General features: G+C 40.0%; 1 protein-coding gene and 2 non-coding genes across 3 annotated transcripts in view; 1 reads left to right on the top strand and 2 right to left on the bottom strand.

Moving 5' to 3' along the window:
* drd2l (dopamine receptor D2 like) overlaps positions 1 to 5,938 on the top strand; it is a 13,527-nt gene extending 7,589 nt beyond the window's left edge. Inside the window, exons 4-7 of the mRNA XM_035672466.1 lie at positions 3,414 to 3,631; positions 4,184 to 4,267; positions 4,353 to 4,707; positions 5,670 to 5,938. Of these exons, the coding sequence (XP_035528359.1) occupies positions 3,414 to 3,631; positions 4,184 to 4,267; positions 4,353 to 4,707; positions 5,670 to 5,866 (854 nt within the window). The 3' untranslated portion in view covers positions 5,867 to 5,938. The remainder of the gene's footprint in view (positions 1 to 3,413; positions 3,632 to 4,183; positions 4,268 to 4,352; positions 4,708 to 5,669) is intronic.
* On the bottom strand, positions 784 to 855 carry trnae-uuc. Its single transcript has one exon. It is a non-coding gene; the product is annotated as a tRNA-Glu (tRNA).
* Positions 1,380 to 1,451, bottom strand: trnae-uuc. The gene has a single exon. It is a non-coding gene; the product is annotated as a tRNA-Glu (tRNA).
* Positions 5,939 to 19,730: the final 13,792 nt, after the last annotated feature.

Genomic DNA, 19,730 nt, shown 5'->3' on the forward strand with positions numbered 1-19,730 from the left:
GTTCAACCTGCCAAAGACGATGATGGTGCACTTCTACACCGCCATCATCGAGTCCATCCTCACCTCTTCCATCACCATCTGGTACGCTGCTGCCACTGCCAAGGACAAGGGCAGACTGCAGCTATCTTTCGATCCGCTGAGAAGGTGATCGGCTGCAATCTGCCATCCCTCCAGGACCTGTAGGCAAGATTGTGGCTGACCCCTCCCACCCCGGACACAAACTCTTTGAAACACTTCCCTCTAGCAGGAGGCTGCGGTCCAGCAGGACCAAAACCTCACGCCACAAAAACAGTTTCTTTCCATCTGCAGATGGTCTAATTAACAAGGCCCGGAACCCTCACTGACACTGACTCTTAAACCCACCCTGTATATATGCATTACATTAATGCACTCCCGTTGGTTTCTCTATCCTGCACATTGTAAATATCTTTCCTGTGCAGTTTAGATCTTTCTATCTTTATCTTTATTTATTTATATTTTAAAAAGTACTCTATTTTAGTGTGATTTTTATGCACCAACGCACCAAGGCAAATTCTTGTACGTGTTGAAACTTACTTGGCAATAAACCCAATTGTAAATCTGATTCTGATACTCCCCCGGTGGGCTGGGTTTAACTCCTGGTGCGGGAAATTAAATGTCGGTGATCAATTATGACATGAGAGACGTTTTTTATTTTTATTCAATACATACACCCATGAGTGCATTCAGTATCTGAGATACTGAGCAACACCTCATTCAATTAACAACTGTCATTATTAGTAGCTCTGTAATATAACTATTAATTTCCCATACCGGGAGTTGAACCCGGGCCGCCTGGGTGAAAACCAGGAATCCTGACCGCTAGACCATATGGGACCGTCTGAACGAGCAATGATGGTAGTTACTCCTGACAAAGTACAGTTTAATCATGTTCAGAAGTCATTATTCCAGACTTATTAATGATGACACAGAGTTGTTATTGGGTGTTGTTCTGTATACTCAACTCATGCTTAATTGACCAGATATTAGATTTAACTTCCCTCACCGGTGGTTGAACCTGGTTGAGTTGAACAGAGAAACACCAAATAATAGACAAGAAGTGGCATGCATCATATAATATATTTCTTGTCAAAGCATGCTACTTGCTCCTTGCGTAGGAAATTTCTTTGATAATTGGCAAAGCCACAAGACACACTGTACTTGGTTCTTCGTGCGCACGCAGCACCATGGCATAGGTTGGCATTTTTTGCCTCAGTGAGCTGGGGCCAGTGGTTTCAAGGATGTGAAGGAACACTCGATGTACCTCACCCCCCAGCTGAAACCTGATAGGCTTGTTCTTTCACTTCCTTGACGTGATAACTGTGAATGCCTGACACCTCTACACGTATTAGAATTAAGATTTCCCATACCGGGAGTTGAACCCGGGCCGCCTGGGTGAAAACCAGGAATCCTGACCGCTAGACCATATGGGAAGATGTAGCGTGCAACAATGGTAGTCACTGCTCAGAAAGTGTAGTTAAATTATGTTCAGAAGGACCAGACTCTGTGTCCCCATCCACCCTGAAGCACTGTGCTGACAAGCTGTCTCCGGTGTTCACTGACATCTTCAACACCTCACTGGAGACATGTCATGTGCCAGCCTGCTTCAAAGCCTCCACCATCATCCCTGTCCCCAAAAAACCAAGGACCACAGGACTCAATTACTACAGACCTGTCGCCCATACCTCAGTGGTTATGGAGTCTTTTGAGTGCCTTGTGCTTTCCCACCTCGAAGCCATAACAGACCCACTCCTGGACCCCCTGCAGTTCGCCTACAGAGCCAACAGGTCTGTAGACGATGCAGGAACCTATGCCAGGATCCTGTTTGTGGCTTTCAATACCATCATCCCAGCTCTGTTACAGAACAAGCTCTCCCAGCTCACTGTGCCTGACTCCACCTGCAGGTGGATCACAGACTTCCTGTCTGACAGGAAACAGCATGTGAAGCTGGGGAAAAATGCCTCTGACTCTCGGACCATCAACACCGGATCCCCCCGAGGCTGCGTTCTTTCTCGTCTACTCTTCTCCCTGTACACCAACAGCTGCACCTCCAGTCACCAGTCCGTCAGGCTCCTGAAGTTCGCGGATGACACCTCCCTCATTGTCCGTCTACAGATGGGAGGTTGACCATCTGGCTACAAACAGTGTAGATTAGTTGTGGATTCAGGAACAACCCAGCCCCACCCGCCCCATCATCCTTTGTGACTCCACCGTTGACTCTGTGGAGTCCTTCCGCTTTCTGAGTACCATCATTACCCAGGACCTCAAGTGGGAGCTGAAAATCAGATCCCTCACCAAGAAAGCCCAGCAGAGGATGTGCTACCTACGTCCTGCGCGGCTGAGGAAGTTCAACCTGCCAAAGACGATGATGGTGGCACTTCTACACCGCCATCATCGAGTACCTCTTCCATCACCATCTGGTACGCTGCTGCCACTGCCAAGGACAAGGGCAGACTGCAGCGTATCATTCGATCTGCTGAGAAGGTGATCGACTGCAATCTGCCATCCCTCCAGGACCTGTATGCCTCTAGGACTCTGAGGCGTGCCGGGATGATTGTGGCTGACCCCTCCCACCCCGGTCACAAACTCTTTGTAACACTTTCCTCTGACAGGAGGCTGCGGTCCATCAGGACCAAAACCTCACACTACAAAAACGTCTGCAGCTGGCCTCATTAACAAGGCTCGGAACCCCCACTGACACTGACTCTTATAACCGCCCTGTATATATGCATTACATTAATGCAATCCCGTGTATAAACCTACCTGGCAATAAACAATTCTGATTCTGATTCTGATTCTGACATGACCAAAAGTCTGCAAAGTAGTCAAAGAAAATGGAATATTTTTAATATGACAAATGGGCTCCCATCTGCTGATGGTGATCATGTGATATGTTCTAAAGCTCCATGAAAGCCACTAAATAAATCTTGTACTGAGATTATTTTATCAACTGCTGTATTTAAGTATTAATTTAAAACCTCAGAATTTGGGTTGTCTTGTTTTCAAGGGAATAGTTAGGCATTTTGAGAAATACACATATTTGCTTTAGAGATTTGAAATGAAGCTACAGCCAGAGGGCGGTTAGTGTAACTTATTAGCATAAAGACTGGAACCAGGGGGCCACATCTGACTTGTTTAATCTGTACAAAAACCAGAGCCAAGCTAGACTTTTTTTTATCCTGCTTCCAGTCATAATTCTAAACTAAGCTAACCATCTTCTGACATCTGACTTTACATGTAAGAGATAATGACAGCATATTCCCCAAAATATTTAAAAACAAGATCGTGGGCAGCCATAAAATATGACAAAAAGTGAAATCATGTAATACTCTCTGAAAGGTTCTGTACATTATTAATAATAAAATGCATTTTCCTCTTTTTCTTCCCTGCATTAGCCAGCCGGGAAGGCACCACGTGTAGCTTTGCAGATCCGGCCTTCGTGGTGTACTCATCTGTGGCCTCCTTCTACGTTCCCTTCATCGTAACTTTGCTGGTATATGCGCAGATCTGCGTGGTGCTGCGCAGACGAGGCAGACGCACTGCCCCGCCGCGCAGGCACGGTCTGCACACACAAGGCGGGGCTGAGGCAGGAGATGGTCATCGACACAGGAAGGTGGTGTTATGATCCATTTTATAGACATTGCATGTGTTTTCCCTTCTCTGCTCCAGTAAACAATTTGGTGTTAATAGATGTTGACCCACTGGTCTTCGACAACATTGATTATACCACCAAAAGAGTTTAGATGAATCCAATTGTCCATAACTTCCATTAGCAAAAATATAACTTTATAAGTTCCCAAATGTTTAAGGGAATGTTTGCTTTTCCGTTATACCGTTATATAAAAATTGTGCTACCTTTTACAAACTGGTATCATTAAATAGATCAACTTGTTCCAGCTCTTCATTGAAACTATATGATGTTTACACTGAGTGAAATTTGAATTTTAAGAGTCTAGCATTCTATCAAATATAAATTGTCTATAATTGTGTAAAGCAAACAAAGACAAAGGACATTTTTTCTCTTCAAAAATGTTTATCTGTTTTTGCTTTAAAAACAGATTTTAGGCCAGTGTATATTAATCGAAAAACATTTTTAGCATCAGCAACTCCCAAAACCCCAAGAATATATTTTCTGTTCTCCATATGTTGCCTCCTTCCCTTTCAGAATAAGTGTACACAGCCAGAGGATGTGAAGTTGTGCACCCTGATCCTGAGGCCTGCCACTGCCGGCCCACAGCGCAAGAAAGTGGTGAGTTTGTCCTCTGCACCCCCACCTTTCTTTGTCTCCCAACGCTTACCTCACCTCACCTCCTCTTTCCCTCTCTTCACATAAGACCCTGGTAAAGGAGGCCGTGGTTCACCCCCTCGAAGTCGAGCCGGGTCAGTTCCTGCCTCAGATGGAGCAGAGCCTGGCTCCCCCTCCTGCCCCCCAGGCTTCCTCCCACGCGGGACGGGCCAGGATCTCCCTGGCTATCTCAGTTGGACCTGCCCCAGTTCTTCCCTCAACCGTGACGAGATCGGCCCTGATGCCTCGCCCCCCAACCCTGGAGGACGGCATGAGAGGCCGTGAGGGATGGAGGGAGCGCAGCGGAGGCAGAGAGAGATGGGGGATTACCAAGGAGAGGGTGAGAGGGAGGCTGTCACAGCAGAAGGAGCGGAAGGCAACACAGATGCTCGCCATTGTGCTCGGTGAGCGGAGGGAAGTACAGACTAATTGATGAGGTGTTGATCTTTTAACCGAAACCGTGTAGCCTGTCTCAACCTGTGTGTGTGCGTGTGTGTGTGTGTGTGTGTGTGTGTGTGTGTGTGTGCACAAAGCTGCCTACTTTGTACTACTGTACTACTGTACTACTGTATACAAACAAACTAGTCTAAATGAATATGTAAGTATTTAGTGTTCTGTTTTATATTATTATTAATTTTCTACTCACAAAAGTCCAATATTATCTTGGTTTGTTGCATAATAAGGTAAACTATGCAAATATAATGATATTACTGTAATTTGTAAGATTCCACCTCACATTACCTTTATATTTGGAAGGTAATATTTTATATTTGAATAAAAAGAAAGCAATACAAATACCTGGGTTAAAATAAAAAAATATCTCTCTTGATAAGTAAACACTGCACTTTAATTCAGTTTTTGTCAAATCCTGAAAATATTTCCTCACAGTCCATTAACTGTCCATTGAAAAAACAAAAAAAAACAATAATCAATGTTCTGAATGAATGAATCATGTTCTAGATGGAAGGTTTTAGATGCATATTTGGACGAAACTTCAAGTATTACTTATTTCAGTAACAGATACACTGTTAAATCTTGACATCCATGGCACCAATTTGTATGGCCTCCATTATTTATGGCTTTTTGTTTGATTGTATTTTGTTTTTCGCCTACCTTATCTGTTTTGTGATTTATGTGACTTGGCAGGTGTAACCCTGCTATTGATACTGATGAAATTTTCTGTCTATCTATGTATTGTTACAGCAGTTTCATCATTCTGTGCGAATTGCAAATGCAGAAGTTGGCGGGATATTTCATTCATTATATCCCTACACAATTTGTGCCACACATAGTGCCACAATTTGTCCACATGCTAAAAACACGCATACACTCATCTTCTAATCCCCTTCCTGTCCCTGTTTCCAAGGTGTGTTCATCATCTGCTGGCTGCCTTTCTTCTTAACACACGTGCTCAAGGCCCACTGCAGGAGCTGCTGTATCTCGCCCTCATTGTACAGCGCTGTCACCTGGCTGGGATACCTCAACAGCGCCGTCAATCCTGTCATCTACACCACTTTCAACATCGAGTTTCGCAAAGCCTTCATCAAGATCTTGCACTGCTGAGAGCTGGAGAGATGAGGCGCATCAACTGTCAAGAAAAAAAAAAACAGCCTGGCATTGGTTTAAGATCAGAGGTGAGAGAGTAAAGACAAAGAAGTTGGGCCTGTTTTGATACAGAGGCGAAGGGGGGTGGGGCGTTGGGGGGGTGAGACAGTAGATTGGGTGACTGATGAGTTAAGTGATACAAGCTTCATGGAAAATTTAAAGATGAGGGAAAATGTAACCAGCAGTTCAGACAAGAATGAAGAAAGACAGAAATGACGGCACACAGCGGGAATAAAAACCGCCAAAGGAACTGCTTGACGATCACAAAGAGAGAGTGTGGCAAGTAAAAGACAGCTACAAGAAACACAAACAAGGCTGGAGATAATAATGGAAAAGACATGCGCTGCGTTGTGTACATACAGTCTGAAAAGGGAATATTTGAGGATTGAATATCTCTCCACAGCATCTCAAGTGAGAGACTCAGATGTGAGACTCCCGGAGACGTGACTGTTTTTCCGATGCTTGATTTGTGTCAGACTTTGGCTTGTATTTTCTTGTAATCTTGACAAACGCCATCTTGTTATCTGCTCGCATGTGCTCGTCTTTTTTAGAGGACTGGAATAAGTCAAGACAAAGAAAAAAAACTCCATCACAGTCCATCACAAAACTTTTTTTTTTAGCCTCTCATGCCAAAGGCTCGAACATTTTTCACACGTTTTGAAAAACCACTGAAGTTACATCAAGGTAGAATTATTGGTCTTGTGATTGAGTGCACCTACGAAATCAACAGACAGTGGAGAGAGCTTTTGTCTAATTTAATGTGTACGTTTGTCGCTTTAAATGTGTGTTGTGTGTAAGTGTGCATACATGTAAATACATTTGGTGTTGTAAATAATCGTTTTACTAGGGTAGAAGAGGGATCACAAATATTGTGCAGACAATTGATAAAAAATAATAGTAATAATAACAATAATAGTAAACTTTGTCTTTCATTGCTTTTTTTGTTTTGAAATAAATAATCACCATCATAATGAAATAAAGTGAGAACTTTATTTATCCCAAAGAAGATTTTTTTTTTACTCAAGATGCTCAGTATACATTGTTTTTCTGGTAAAAATAAATATATTGTAAAATATGAATGAAAAAACATATCTGCAAAGTACAAATGAAAGCACAATTTGTTACAAAATACAAGCAATTTCCAAATCCTTTATTTATAGGATTGTAAACTTGCTCGATGCGGTGCCACAGAAAAAAAGAAGTCAAACCATCACAGGGCTTGTAGGAATATTTTTAGGTAGCAGGAAAGGTTGCAAGGAAATATTATTGCTTGGCTTTACCTTCCAGCCAAATTGAAATTGAAAGATTCAAGCACCCATGTGCCTGAAAGTTGAAATGCCACAGGAAAGAATATAAAAGCTTGTGTGCTGTGACTGACAGCTTCCTGACAGTAACTCTGCTGTCCTGTCAGTAAACCCCACTGATGTGGGATAAAGGATAAAACAAATGCTATAAAGTTGCAAATGCTGCTGCATCTTGAAGATTGCAGTGGGGAAGTTGAACTAGAGGTCCTTCTCTCCTCCCCTGACACTGATACAACGGGGAGGGGAAGCTAGCAGAACTGTGTGTATTTGAGGAGTTGAGATTGGTGCGGGTTGCCAGTCAGACTGATTGGAGTAAACAAGGACTCTGACACCAACACTGGAGCAAATGAAGCCTGCACGCTTTATTTATTCATTCATTCAGTCAGTGTCATGTGCAGGTGGGGAGGCTGCTGCTCCATGCTCATGTTAGAAACAACAAGCAAGCAATACTCGGATGTTTTTTAAAACTTTAGTGTAGGGATGTTTGTGTAATGTATTATAGAACATTTGTCTGAGTGCAGTGCGAAAAAAGAACAGCAGTTCAGGAAACTGTTCAGCCACAGTGTAAACATAGTGACTGCAAGAAAACAGAAAACTGTCATTTTACATCTCACAAAACACATTTACAAAACAGAAAACCATTACATCTCACAAGAGAAGAGAAGTTTGTACATACGTTTTTCAGTTGCTGATGGCTATGGTCCTCAGAGGATGAATCCTAACGTCCGTCCCCTGACTTTTCCTCTAGTGCAACCATGAGGATGTGTCTTTCCAGTTCTTTTTTTTATGTTTGTCACATAAAATGTCATATTTTTGTTTTATGTATTTGTTTTGTGACATTTTACCTCTCTGTTTTGTTGTTGTTTTATGAAATGATAAGTTAATGCTTTGACTTTCAATTCTTTTGTTATTTTTTGGGCAAATCCTGTTTTTGTAAAATGTCTTTTGTCCTTCAGGTCCAATGTGTTTACCACGCTGCCGACAGAGTGACACACTTTTGATGCAGTCATGTCCCCTTCCACCATGTTTGATCTTTAAAGTGAGCTCAGCAGTGTAATCTAGTAGATGCTGAGTAATACCATGACTGGGGTTCTTTATCGCTTCCAGCACCTCGCACTGTCTGATGCAGTAATGTGATAGCACAAACAAAATACCCTTGAGACTGGACACACACACACACACACACACACACACACACACTCTCATACACAATATGCCTCTTCAGATTTAAAACAGGAGTATGATTATTGGATACATATCTTTCAACTATGAGAAATTCAACTCCTTGACTCTGTATGTGTGTCAGTCCTCGCTGCCATTATGTTCCTCAGTACTTGTGAGTGGGGGCAATTCAGTGGTGTGGTGTACATTACCCTCTGTTGTTAAACTCTGACCCAAGCTCGCAATTATCCCTATGCATATTTCATAGCCGCCCGATGACAAGAGTGCACGTATCCGTTACTGACCTGACATGCAAGAGCCTCAACTGCTCTGACCAGAGGAGAAAGATTAGGTTGGAGAGGGAAGGAGAAGGACGAAGGTGATGAAGGGGGTGGCACAATGAAAGGATTATGTGGTAACTGAGGAGTGGAGGAGAAGAGCGGTACATTCAGAAGAAGAGAGGTGACCAACTGCAGAAAGTTGAAGATGATGGATTTGCAGTAACGGAGGAGATATCTTTGGATTAAAGATGCACCAGAGCAAGCTTCTACTCTTCTGTGTCTTGTCACTGGCGGTGAAACAGTGATGCATTTCTTTTCCCCACTGTGGTACAAGCTGGTTTAATAAGTGGAGGAGACACATTCGGATGAATAATCTCACGCATACAAATTAAGCCGACACATGCAAATCTGTACGGCTGACATTCAGGTGAGGGCACTTGAAAAGATGTTTAGAGTTGGGAACAGCACTCTGATGGTGAGACGTGAAGATATGAGGCAGGCATCGAGGGTGCAGAATATTCAACAAACACTGTTCAATCACCTTTTTTGCAGGTATTGGTAATGAATAGGTTAAATCAACTCTAGTAATATAACTCTGAATTCTCGTGAGTAATATATGTGGCCTTGTTTTGCATTTTCCTAATAAATTTGCTTAGATTTATTAGTATTTGCCTCAGAGCAAGCATGTACTTGGACGTTCTCCAGGCCATCCTTTTAAGTTCTTTTGGGAAAATCAGTGTAATTCCATCGCATAATTTAACCAGACTTAATTACCAAGATCCAGTCTGACACACTGCCAGCAGCAATTATCAAAACACTTTTTAAAGTAATGCAGAATAATAAAATGCACTTTAAAAGGCCATATTCAACCTATTCTATATTAAGTGATAATATCTGCACTCAATATCTCAAACTTACTCACAGAAGCATTATTGCAAGCTCATGTTTTGTTGTTGTTCTTTTGCAGGACTCAGCTGAGGTTTCAGGGTTTCTGACCATTTTTGTGTCCCTCCTCTCAGCTCAGCCATGTTTGAAATCCAGCAGATCTTACCCAAACCAACACACGTGTGCTAATCAGAAGAAATCAAACATGAACTTTAAACATACTCTGCACTTCATGACATCTACCAGCGACTTTAAAAGTATGGATTTGGAGGTCCAGACAGGAAGCACCAGCACTTCTGATGCACGGCAGCCAGTTGTTGCATTAATCTATCCGTCCCTTGACCACTGGTCATCAACATCTTTTCAAGGTCCAATCAGTCATGAAGTATTGAGCGTATCGTCTCTAGTCCCTTCTACAGTCCTGACACTCATGCCTCACTATAAACCTGCAGCCAGTGGAAACGTATACCCAGAGCCACCATCTTTTACTGAAGTAGCAAAAGAGCCTCAACTTCCAGATGTATCATCTTCCTCCTCTGGGTCCACAGAGGTCCAAGATCAAAACACCCTGACTTTACCACTTCCTTGTTGTGATAATCTCCAGGAAGTTCAGCAGAGGAAACCATCAGATGGAGGACCACTGGAGGAAGGATCAATAGGTCTCATGTTACCCAAGGATCTCCCTGAAAAGGAGCCAGGTATGGTATTAATTAAGTGTGTTGGTTGCTGAAAGTTACATGAGACGATAGATACCACTTATATATCTGTCTGTTCAATATAAAGCTGGATACAGCAGCCAGTTAGCTTAGCTTAGCATAAATTCTGTAAACGGTGAAAAAAATGTGCCTAGCTCTGTTCAAAGGTAACAAAATCCACCCACCTGCCCCTTTAAAGCCCACTAATTAAAACTTGATTATATTTTGTACAGATGTTCATGGTCCCCAGAGGATAAAGCCTACTGACTTTAGGGATCCTCTGACTCCATAGCACCACCATCACCACATTTGGTATTTTGAAATGTCTCAATATCTGCTGGATGGATTGCCATGAACTTTGATACTGACCTTCATGCTCCCCTTCAGATTAGTTTTATTAAATGTATTAATAATGATCTTCATTTGGTGCCATTGTCAGCTCAAATTTTTAATTTGTCTAAGTCTTTGGTTTTTGACTTAATACCTGCGAAACTACTGACATACCCATCACCCTCAACTGTTTAACAACGCACTAAACCAAGACGTGTTAGCATTTAGCTCAAAGCACAGCTGTCTCTATGTAGGCTACAGCTTCCCAGACCAGTACACTCTTAGTCTTATTATTGATGCACTATAAAATAATAATCTGCTGTTACAACTCTAAATCTCAGTTAGCCGCTAAATTCTTTAATCGTGTAGTGAAAGCGGCCACATTATTGATCCACACACAGCCTTGCACCACTAATCTGATCTGTGCATACAGATAATTAATCCCTGTGGATAAATTATTCAATATGTATCTTAAAACAAAAATACATAGCCAAGAGCCTCTATATTAAAAAGATCAAAAAGTGATAGCTGTGAGGTGACTATGTTGCTGGTTTAGACACATTCGCAGGCTTTTCGTCTGCACAGACAGGTCTGTACATTCTGCTCCCCTGGCTGTTCTTGCCTTCTCAAGTGATGACAAACAAGGTTTTTATCCTTTACTCACAATAATACACAGCAAAGATTTGGCCCAAGATTTACTCACCTATTCTATAATACAGTGATTATCTGCATGCTTTGCCAGCTCTTCAAAAGTGTTAAAAACACTTAGGCTCCATCTTCTTCCAAGATCCTAATAATATAGAGTCCAATATACAAGCTGTGCTTTGCACACAAGGTGTCTTGCAAGCATATTTCCTTAAAGATAAATCATTGCCAGAATCCCTATAGGATTGTTTCCATTGTTCTCATGCTCCTGAAAGTGAAAGGTTTGCTATTTTTCAGCCTCTCCTTAGAAAACAGCCTTAATCCATTGCTTCCAAAATAACACCGCCATCCATATGTTCCTGACTCCAACTCCCTCTTCTTTCCAAAGTGCCGGACAGAGTGGTTTCTTATCAGCTCTTAAAATGGATAGATACAGTACATTTCTCAGAGTTTGTCCAAAGCACATAGTGCTGAAGCAGCTGTTTACAACCTCAGTAATAACACCATGGTGTGGGACAGTGCTCGTGCACAGTCTGTTTCTTTGCTATTCAACTTCAAAGTCTTTTAAAGAGCTTGTGTCAAAGGAGTTATCCCACCACCCTAGATTGGATTGCATCATATTTAACTAACTGGTAAAATGTTTCATCATTCCCCAGAGGTATATTATGAATGTTTGATGTTAATTATCCCCCTCAGGTGTATCATTTTAATTGTACGTTTTACCAATACCATGTGAGCCATATGGACAGTTTTATCCATCTAATGATAGTTAATGATCTAGGCAGATTAGCTTTTGGCAAGGTTGTGGATAGACGGCACGACATTTTCTTGCAATTTGACTTTTAAACTGTGAATTACCAAAAAACTAAATAAACCAAATAACCATGTAGCATGTTAAGCAGTCCTCTTTTATTCCTCCAAACTAAGAAACTTTAATCTGATCTATTTATCTCTCCGTGATTTGGACGTAATTATAAAGAATCAAATGCTTTCATTTCATTGTCTCTCTCATTTGTTTTAGCCAATCCACTGTTTCTCAGCCTCAGGCACGTAGTGGAGGATAAACCCAACTTATCTATTTATCCTCCATTTTTATCTAAGGAATAGTGTTTGTGTCAGTCTGGTACATGTTGTCAGCATGAATTCATAGTATACATATGCCACCATTTGTAGAATCAAACTGATATACGTTATACAAGGAAAAAGGTATTTCAGGCAAAGAAGCATAAATTATTTCCCAGAGTTCACGAATGACTCACCTTAACATTTACCACAACATCATCAACAGTCCCCTGCTGCTGCAGAATGCTGCCGTGAGGCTTTTATCAAAAACTAGTGAGAGGTTCAACGTTCACACCAGCACTCGTCCGCCTCAGGTGGCTGTCAGTCAAGCATAAAATTGATTTCAACATTTTTTACCTACAAGGCATTGCATGCAGCTCATGCTTTACCGCATATTATGGATGTGTTCCGTCCTCAATTCACTCAAGTCCTCTGAACGGAGCCATTTCATGATCAAACTTTTAACTGTGTCGGCCCAAGGACCCTAGGACTGCTTGCCTCTAAACGCAAGACTGATCAGTCTCTTGTTTTACTTATAACCCACCCTTTCTGTCAGGTGTTCTCTTCCTCTGTGCTGTGATTTATGAAAACATTTTGTTCAGGGTATTTAAATTTTGATAGTGTTTTATAGTCTAATTGTGCTCGTTGTTGCTATTACCACAGGTGATTAAATGTTAAAAGGGCTTGCCATAGTCACTAAATATTTACTGAAACTGCCAGTTTTAACTGTTATGTAATGAGCTAACTGAACCAACTGCAAAAACTAACTAGGATGGCCGGCTAACATATGACCCTTGTAGTAAAATATATTAGAATATGGTCAACGCAGCTGACCCTACACTTGATTAAATGCTGTTTAATGATGTAAACTGGAAAGATTTAAATTATATTCACAGAAAATAATACAACATAACTCAAATTACATAAAGTTATACTGTTGAAGTGTAGCTTAGACAAAATAATGCCTCAGATCAGATATTTTCCAATCATTCTAACCTACATTACTACTACTAAGTTAACTCACACATTTGTACATACATTATACATATATAAATAGAATAAAACAACCTATATTTACAAAGTATTTGCTGTTTAATGCATTTTCTTCCCTAAGCAACACAGCGTTGGTTGATTGGACAGTGTCCTAACAAGCAATTAATACACTTCTTCAGTAAGGTCTGTACCAATTAAGATATTTCTTAAGTTTTAACAGTACACTCTGATTCAGTGAATCGGTTTGAAGCTATAATAGCCTAGTTACTATGCACAAACTGGATTTATGAGGTTCAGTCCAGTCCTGGGTTTAATAAAAAAAAAAGATGATCAAGTCAGTCAAAGCTCACTGCCTTCTATATGGTTTAAAGATGTACTTATTTGTTTGTTTATTTATTTGTAGATTCAGAGCCTCAAGCCTGTACACGTCGGGAGCTGTTACTGATTGTGAGCTTGTCTATCGTCATCAAACTGGTCATCACCTCTGTTCTCTTAGGTAACCTATTGTACTTGTTCACAACTTCCGATGTACTTACCCGACTAACAATGAGCTGGAAGTTCTATTCTATTAATGGGCACATTGAATTCATCAGGTAAGAACAGTAATTGTAGACCTCATTTCATCAAACGGTTACACAGTGTCTTTTTATTACACTGCATCACTCACTTACCACTTGTGAATAATCTGAACAATAATACCACATAAACCATATCTAATCTAATCCAGTACCTAATCTTATGGGGGTTTTATGTGATTAATAATATAATGAGGATAAAATTCAAAATGCCAGTTAATCCTCTCTGAAGCTTTCTACTGAATTTTAAATACTGAGTCAAAAGGGCAAATGGAGAATATTTTACACTCTTTGGAACAGGGTCAAAATAATTTGCAGAGGTTCAAATTTGAATAGTGGTGCCAAATCTGTCTTAATGGTTACTTTTAAAATGTGCACAGAGAATTGGGAGTTTTGAGTATTTCAATTCTTTAATGATTGAGTTACATCTTTTCTGTTCAGGTGAATTATCTTAGTGTGTCATGTCACTGCTTTTCTTCTCTCTTGAAATTAGTCCTGTTCCTGGCATTCCCCTCTGAGTCAGGTAAATCACCTCCTCTTTGTGGAGCGAAGGGGAACTGCAGTGTCCCAACTCAAGTGCCTTTTCTGCCTAAAAATCCATTGAACCAGACAGGGAACTTCACAGCAGGTAAAAAAAAAAGAAGATATATAAGCTGATTAAGGGCTTTGGGGATTGTAATATTAATTCCATTGTAATTCTCTGCTATCTTGGACAGAAGATCATTATTACATATCAGCTGTCTGGCAGTTATGACATAAGTTTAATAGCCTTTACTGGAATAATTTTGCTATATTAAACTGCTAATATACTCTGTACTCTGAATGTATGAAAGTAACTAAGTAAAGTGTTATCGAATGTGTCCGTATCATCTGTCATTGGCTCTTTTCATCTTGTCACACCCAGACTGCTCAGTTCTGGTCAGTGATGGCCGGCGCATTGTTGGGGGGACGTTGGCCGCCAAGGACAAGTGGGGGTGGCAGGTCAGCATGCAGTGGAGAGGGAAACACGTCTGTGGAGGTGCCATCATCTCCCCTCACTGGGTCATCACTGCAGCTCACTGTTTTGTTGAGTAAGAGGTGGACATGGGGAGTTAAGGGAGTAAAGGGAGAAAATCTTAAAGTTATATGCAGCCAGGTAGTGCTACATCCTGTCTGTATATCCACAACCCTCAGTAGGGAGGGTTGTAAACAAGACCATAAAGTCAGGTCCAACTTAAAGCTATGTTTTGATCTAATCCAATTCAAGAAGTCAATAGAAACTGAAGGCAATTGAATACCCCCGTCAGTGCATTTTGCACATTTTGGATCCAGAGCAGCAGAGTTCTTGAACATCACAGATGTAAATCTGTCTGCAGGGGAAAGTCTACCACATTTGAACATTTCATTCGGATTCTGAGAAACCAAAACAGGATTTTTGAGCCTGACTACAAACTATAAGCAGCTCATTAAATTGTTTGTAGTGCTGAAGCAAAAATGAATAATTGTTGACCAGAATTGAAAGCAGTCATGTGGAGTTATAGAGTTATAGTCATGTTATTGTAATATTATGTTGTAGTATGTTGACATTTGAGGATTATTTGTCATTTTCTCCCTGTCAAGAATTCACAACACTGTTTAAGCATTTGGTTTTCTAAATGACAGTAAGAGTCAATTTGGCCTAGAATCAATGTAGTTTATCCAATGCAATCAAATTGAAGAAGAACACATATAGTATAGGAGAGTTGATTTCAGTTGACTACAATAACCAACTGTAATTCTCTTCTCAGGCATCATCAGAGTAAAAACAGCATCAGCATAGTCAACAATCAAGATAAAGACTGGCATTGTTCTTTGGCATCAGTGCACACTGGGGCAAAAACTTAGACCACAAATGTCTGTGTCACACTGCTGTTTCTACAGGAACAACATGCTTCAAGTGGCTGACTGGTTGGTGGTGGTGGACACAGTCAACATCGCAGACAACGCTGCAGGGAAACGTTACAGAGCACTGCAGGTCCTCTACCACCCTCGCTTCAACAAATACAACAACGACTATGACGTGGGCCTGCTGCGCACCATCACTGACATGGACATGAAAGGTAAGAGGAGGTGGCTCCATCTGTTGGCAGGAGTGTGCAAAAACACATCATGTACCTTGTTAGACGTCATAAATACTTTACGCTCATTGTACTTCCAATTGCACAACATAGAAACAGATTCCAAAATAGGCCTGACTAAAAAGAAATATTTCAGTTTTAAATGATGGGGTCTTGAATTTGTATAAAAGCTCTTGAAAATGTGATATTGATGGCTTCCCTAAAATGGCTAATACTGTTACTGTTACTTCTAAAATGCATTATTCAGTTTACTGCATAATATACAGGTATTAGCATGCTTTGAATTGCTTAAAAAAAATACAATCAAGGTAATGGTGCAACTCTAACATCATAAAGCTAACTAGTTGTCATTGTTGTGAGTGTTTTTGTAGATACGTTAATGTTACATAAAACAATGTTGTAAACCCATCCTGGAAAACATTAACCACTCTCACTCACTGTTATTGCCAAAACCAAATGTGGCTTAAGACGGTGTCTAGGTAAATACCTGCAGCAAATACCAGTTTGCCATCTGTTGGTATTTTTTTCTATTTTCTTTCTGATGCCCCTGTGGGCTGGAGGAGGAGGTTAGTGGGGTAGTTGTAACATGTGCTTATATCACTGTGCTATTGTAGTATTGTCAAAATAAGCATTTAACAGAAATTTAATACATCATGGATACAAACTGTTCAAAAAGTACTCAGATACAAATTAAATTACACATTTAAACTCCTACCAGCTACCTTTATACAGATATGTGAGTATGCAGTATAAAATACATTTGTATTTCAATACTTTTGGTTAAATACAGCAGATCTGTGTTGATTATTATTTTTATTGCAATGCCATTTCTGTGTTAAAACACTTTTAAAAGCCCACGAAAAAAACCCCACAAAGACAAAATCTGCTACATGCTTGTAAGGAAAGCAAGAGAAGCTTTTTTTTAAGTATGTAGAGAAACTTGGCTTATAAAAAAAATGACAATATATGTGTGATAACCTTTATGTCTTTATTGCTTTGCTCATAAATGTAAGATTATGTTACAATCTGATTACTGTGTGCTGTTTGCAGATGGGGTGCGACCGGTCTGTTTACCCAGTCCGAGCGAATCTTTTCCAGCCGGAGCGGCCTGTTGGATCACAGGCTGGGGATATATTAATGAAGGAGGTGTGTTATACTTAAACCCTCTGATGGTGCTTTTGATTCCTGACAGCACCTTCTTTGGTCCTGGTTCTTCCATCCTCTTAAGCAGTGCCATTGCTTTTTCCCCAAGAAACTACAACCAATAACTTCACAACTTGCAAACCTTAATAGAAACAGTCAACTAAAATCAGTGAGGAGAATAAAAAAAGAAGACTTTCTAGCTTTGAAAATATATATTTCAATACAATTTTGTTCTTGCGTGTGAGACGTTCTGATACAAAAATACTTGAGAAGATCATTTAAATGATGACACAGAGTGAAAAGCAGACTTCGTCCTTGTAATGTGCTCCTTTGGGGGCCCCCTGGCAGCTACAAGAAGCCTGAAGCAGCTGCTTAGTGTATGAAGACGCTGTTGAGCTTGTTAGCTGCAGCCTGTCTGAGTGATTTTAGACACGGCATTTTCTTTACCTCCCTTTGATTCATACGTTTTCATCACAGCTACTGCCCTGTCTTCCTTTCTTTTCTTACTCTGTCAGGCTTTGTGTCAAATGAGCTAAGGCAGGCTCAGGTCAAGGTAATAGCTCAATCCGTCTGCTCCAACGCGAGTGTCTACGGCGTGTACCTAACCCCTCGAATGATCTGTGCTGGCACCATGGATGGAGGAGTGGACTCCTGCCAGGTATACACCCAGTGGTATAAAATCTCCATATAAACCTACCTGATACAGAATAGTTTTTAACTTTACAATAGATAACCACGGTCAAACTCAAGCATCAGTTTCACTTCAGTCACCATTAAATCATCCTGTTTAAAGGGAGACAGTGGTGGACCCCTGGTGTGTGAGACAGCCAGTGGGGATTGGAGGCTGGCAGGGGTGGTGAGCTGGGGCGAGGGCTGTGGTCGGCCCAATAAACCAGGCGTCTACAGCAGAGTAACCCAACTGATCCAGTGGGTCAACACATATATAGAGGTACTGTATAGAGTGATGCCTCTGTCTGTGTTTCACTGTATGAATGTGTCATGGTCAGTCATTTTATAGTTTAGTTATGTCAAATAAACTGGATTTTTTATGTGCTATTTTCAAATTTTAAATGGGAATGATATTTTTTATTTTGAACCGTGGACTCTGGAGGGAGAACAATTTGAGTGTGTTATCATGTGTTACTCCTATAAAGCAGGTTACACTGGATTGCCTCATATATTGTCTTATAAACTACATGTTTTTTTTAACCCTTAAATGGGCAAGCAAATATAAATGTTTTTTGGAAATGTAATGCTGTTTTCTAGTGTATCTAGGCTAAAATAACACAATTTCATGATATATATTTTTTTAAATATGACCTTTATTTTCCAATTTTCAGACTATATCTCCCAAGATACATTGTCCATTTAGGGTATAAATATAACATTGGTCCTACTAGTTCATGTGCCAACTTTTTAAACATTTTCTAATCAATTAATAAACTACTGTCTTTCATATTTTGTATAAAAAGAAAGAAAAGAAAAGTTATTCACATATGTTCTGAACACCTTCTATAACTGTGACTATAGAAGTAACCTTATTATGTAATATATGTAACTATATGTGATTTTAACCAAACTTCTGAGTTTATCAATAAATTAAGAGTAAAAAAAGAGTAATCAGTATTTCACACCTTTATATTATTGATTATCAGTAGAGTATAGGCTTAAAAGCATGCATATATATGTGTTTGATTATCCCTGTTTTAAAACCTTGTATCCTCCAGAATACGGACATTTAATTCTGAATTATCAGAGCTGTTAAAATGTAATGTAATCATCCTTAAGAAACAATATTTTCTCAAACAGTCCACCCAAAATATAATAAAAAAATAATAACTTGTGGTTTTGTTCAGGCACTTAATGACCTTCCCCCCATGCACAGTCTGTAAAATTACTATATCCCCTAGAATACAGAAAGAAAAAAAAAAGTAGCATCTTTTATATGTTTCTCCTTCCCAGTATCTGTTCAAGAAATGTTTACACAAATCAATAAAGAGTAGAGACTGTGAATAGACTAATTGGCTCAGTAAGCTAGATGAGAGTATCGAATGGCAAGTGTGGGGCCTACTGTCACTTTTTATACTATGCTGGATTTGTTATTGGCAGAATACATTTGAATTTAACACCTTTCCTTTATGGAAATCTATACTATATTTTAAATTTTGCTGGCATTTTCACTTTTGTGTTTTTGCTGCAGAACAAACCAGAGGAGACCACGAGAGCTATGACCGACACCTCACTGAAACCTGACACATAATAAACAATAAAGAAGCAAATCATCTATATCTGCTTATTTGTGTTGTTTCTCATAAAATAAAAATAAAAATCATTATAATATTATGGTAATAGGCTTATAAAGTGTGTCCCTCAGCACATATCTTTGTTATATGTTGTACATGTTGTTACATATTTATTTTTTTAACCTCATAACCTCATAAGTCGCACACATGAACCAATTGATCTATCTCACTGCCAAGCCTTATCGCACCTGGTCATTATAGTAATCCAAGCAACATTTGTTTACATCATTTTAGTTTTGTCCCATTTTCCCTAATGGGAAATAATGCTGTATACAGAGTGTTACTAGATAGATAGAAGCATGTGTTTTCATTGGTTATGATGCTGTCATATTTGACACCTTCACAACTG

The sequence above is a fragment of the Morone saxatilis genome, unplaced genomic scaffold (genome assembly GCF_004916995.1).
Source record: "Morone saxatilis isolate NCDOM2014 unplaced genomic scaffold, NCSU_SB_2.0 Contig24, whole genome shotgun sequence".
Taxonomy (NCBI): Eukaryota; Metazoa; Chordata; class Actinopteri; family Moronidae; genus Morone; species Morone saxatilis.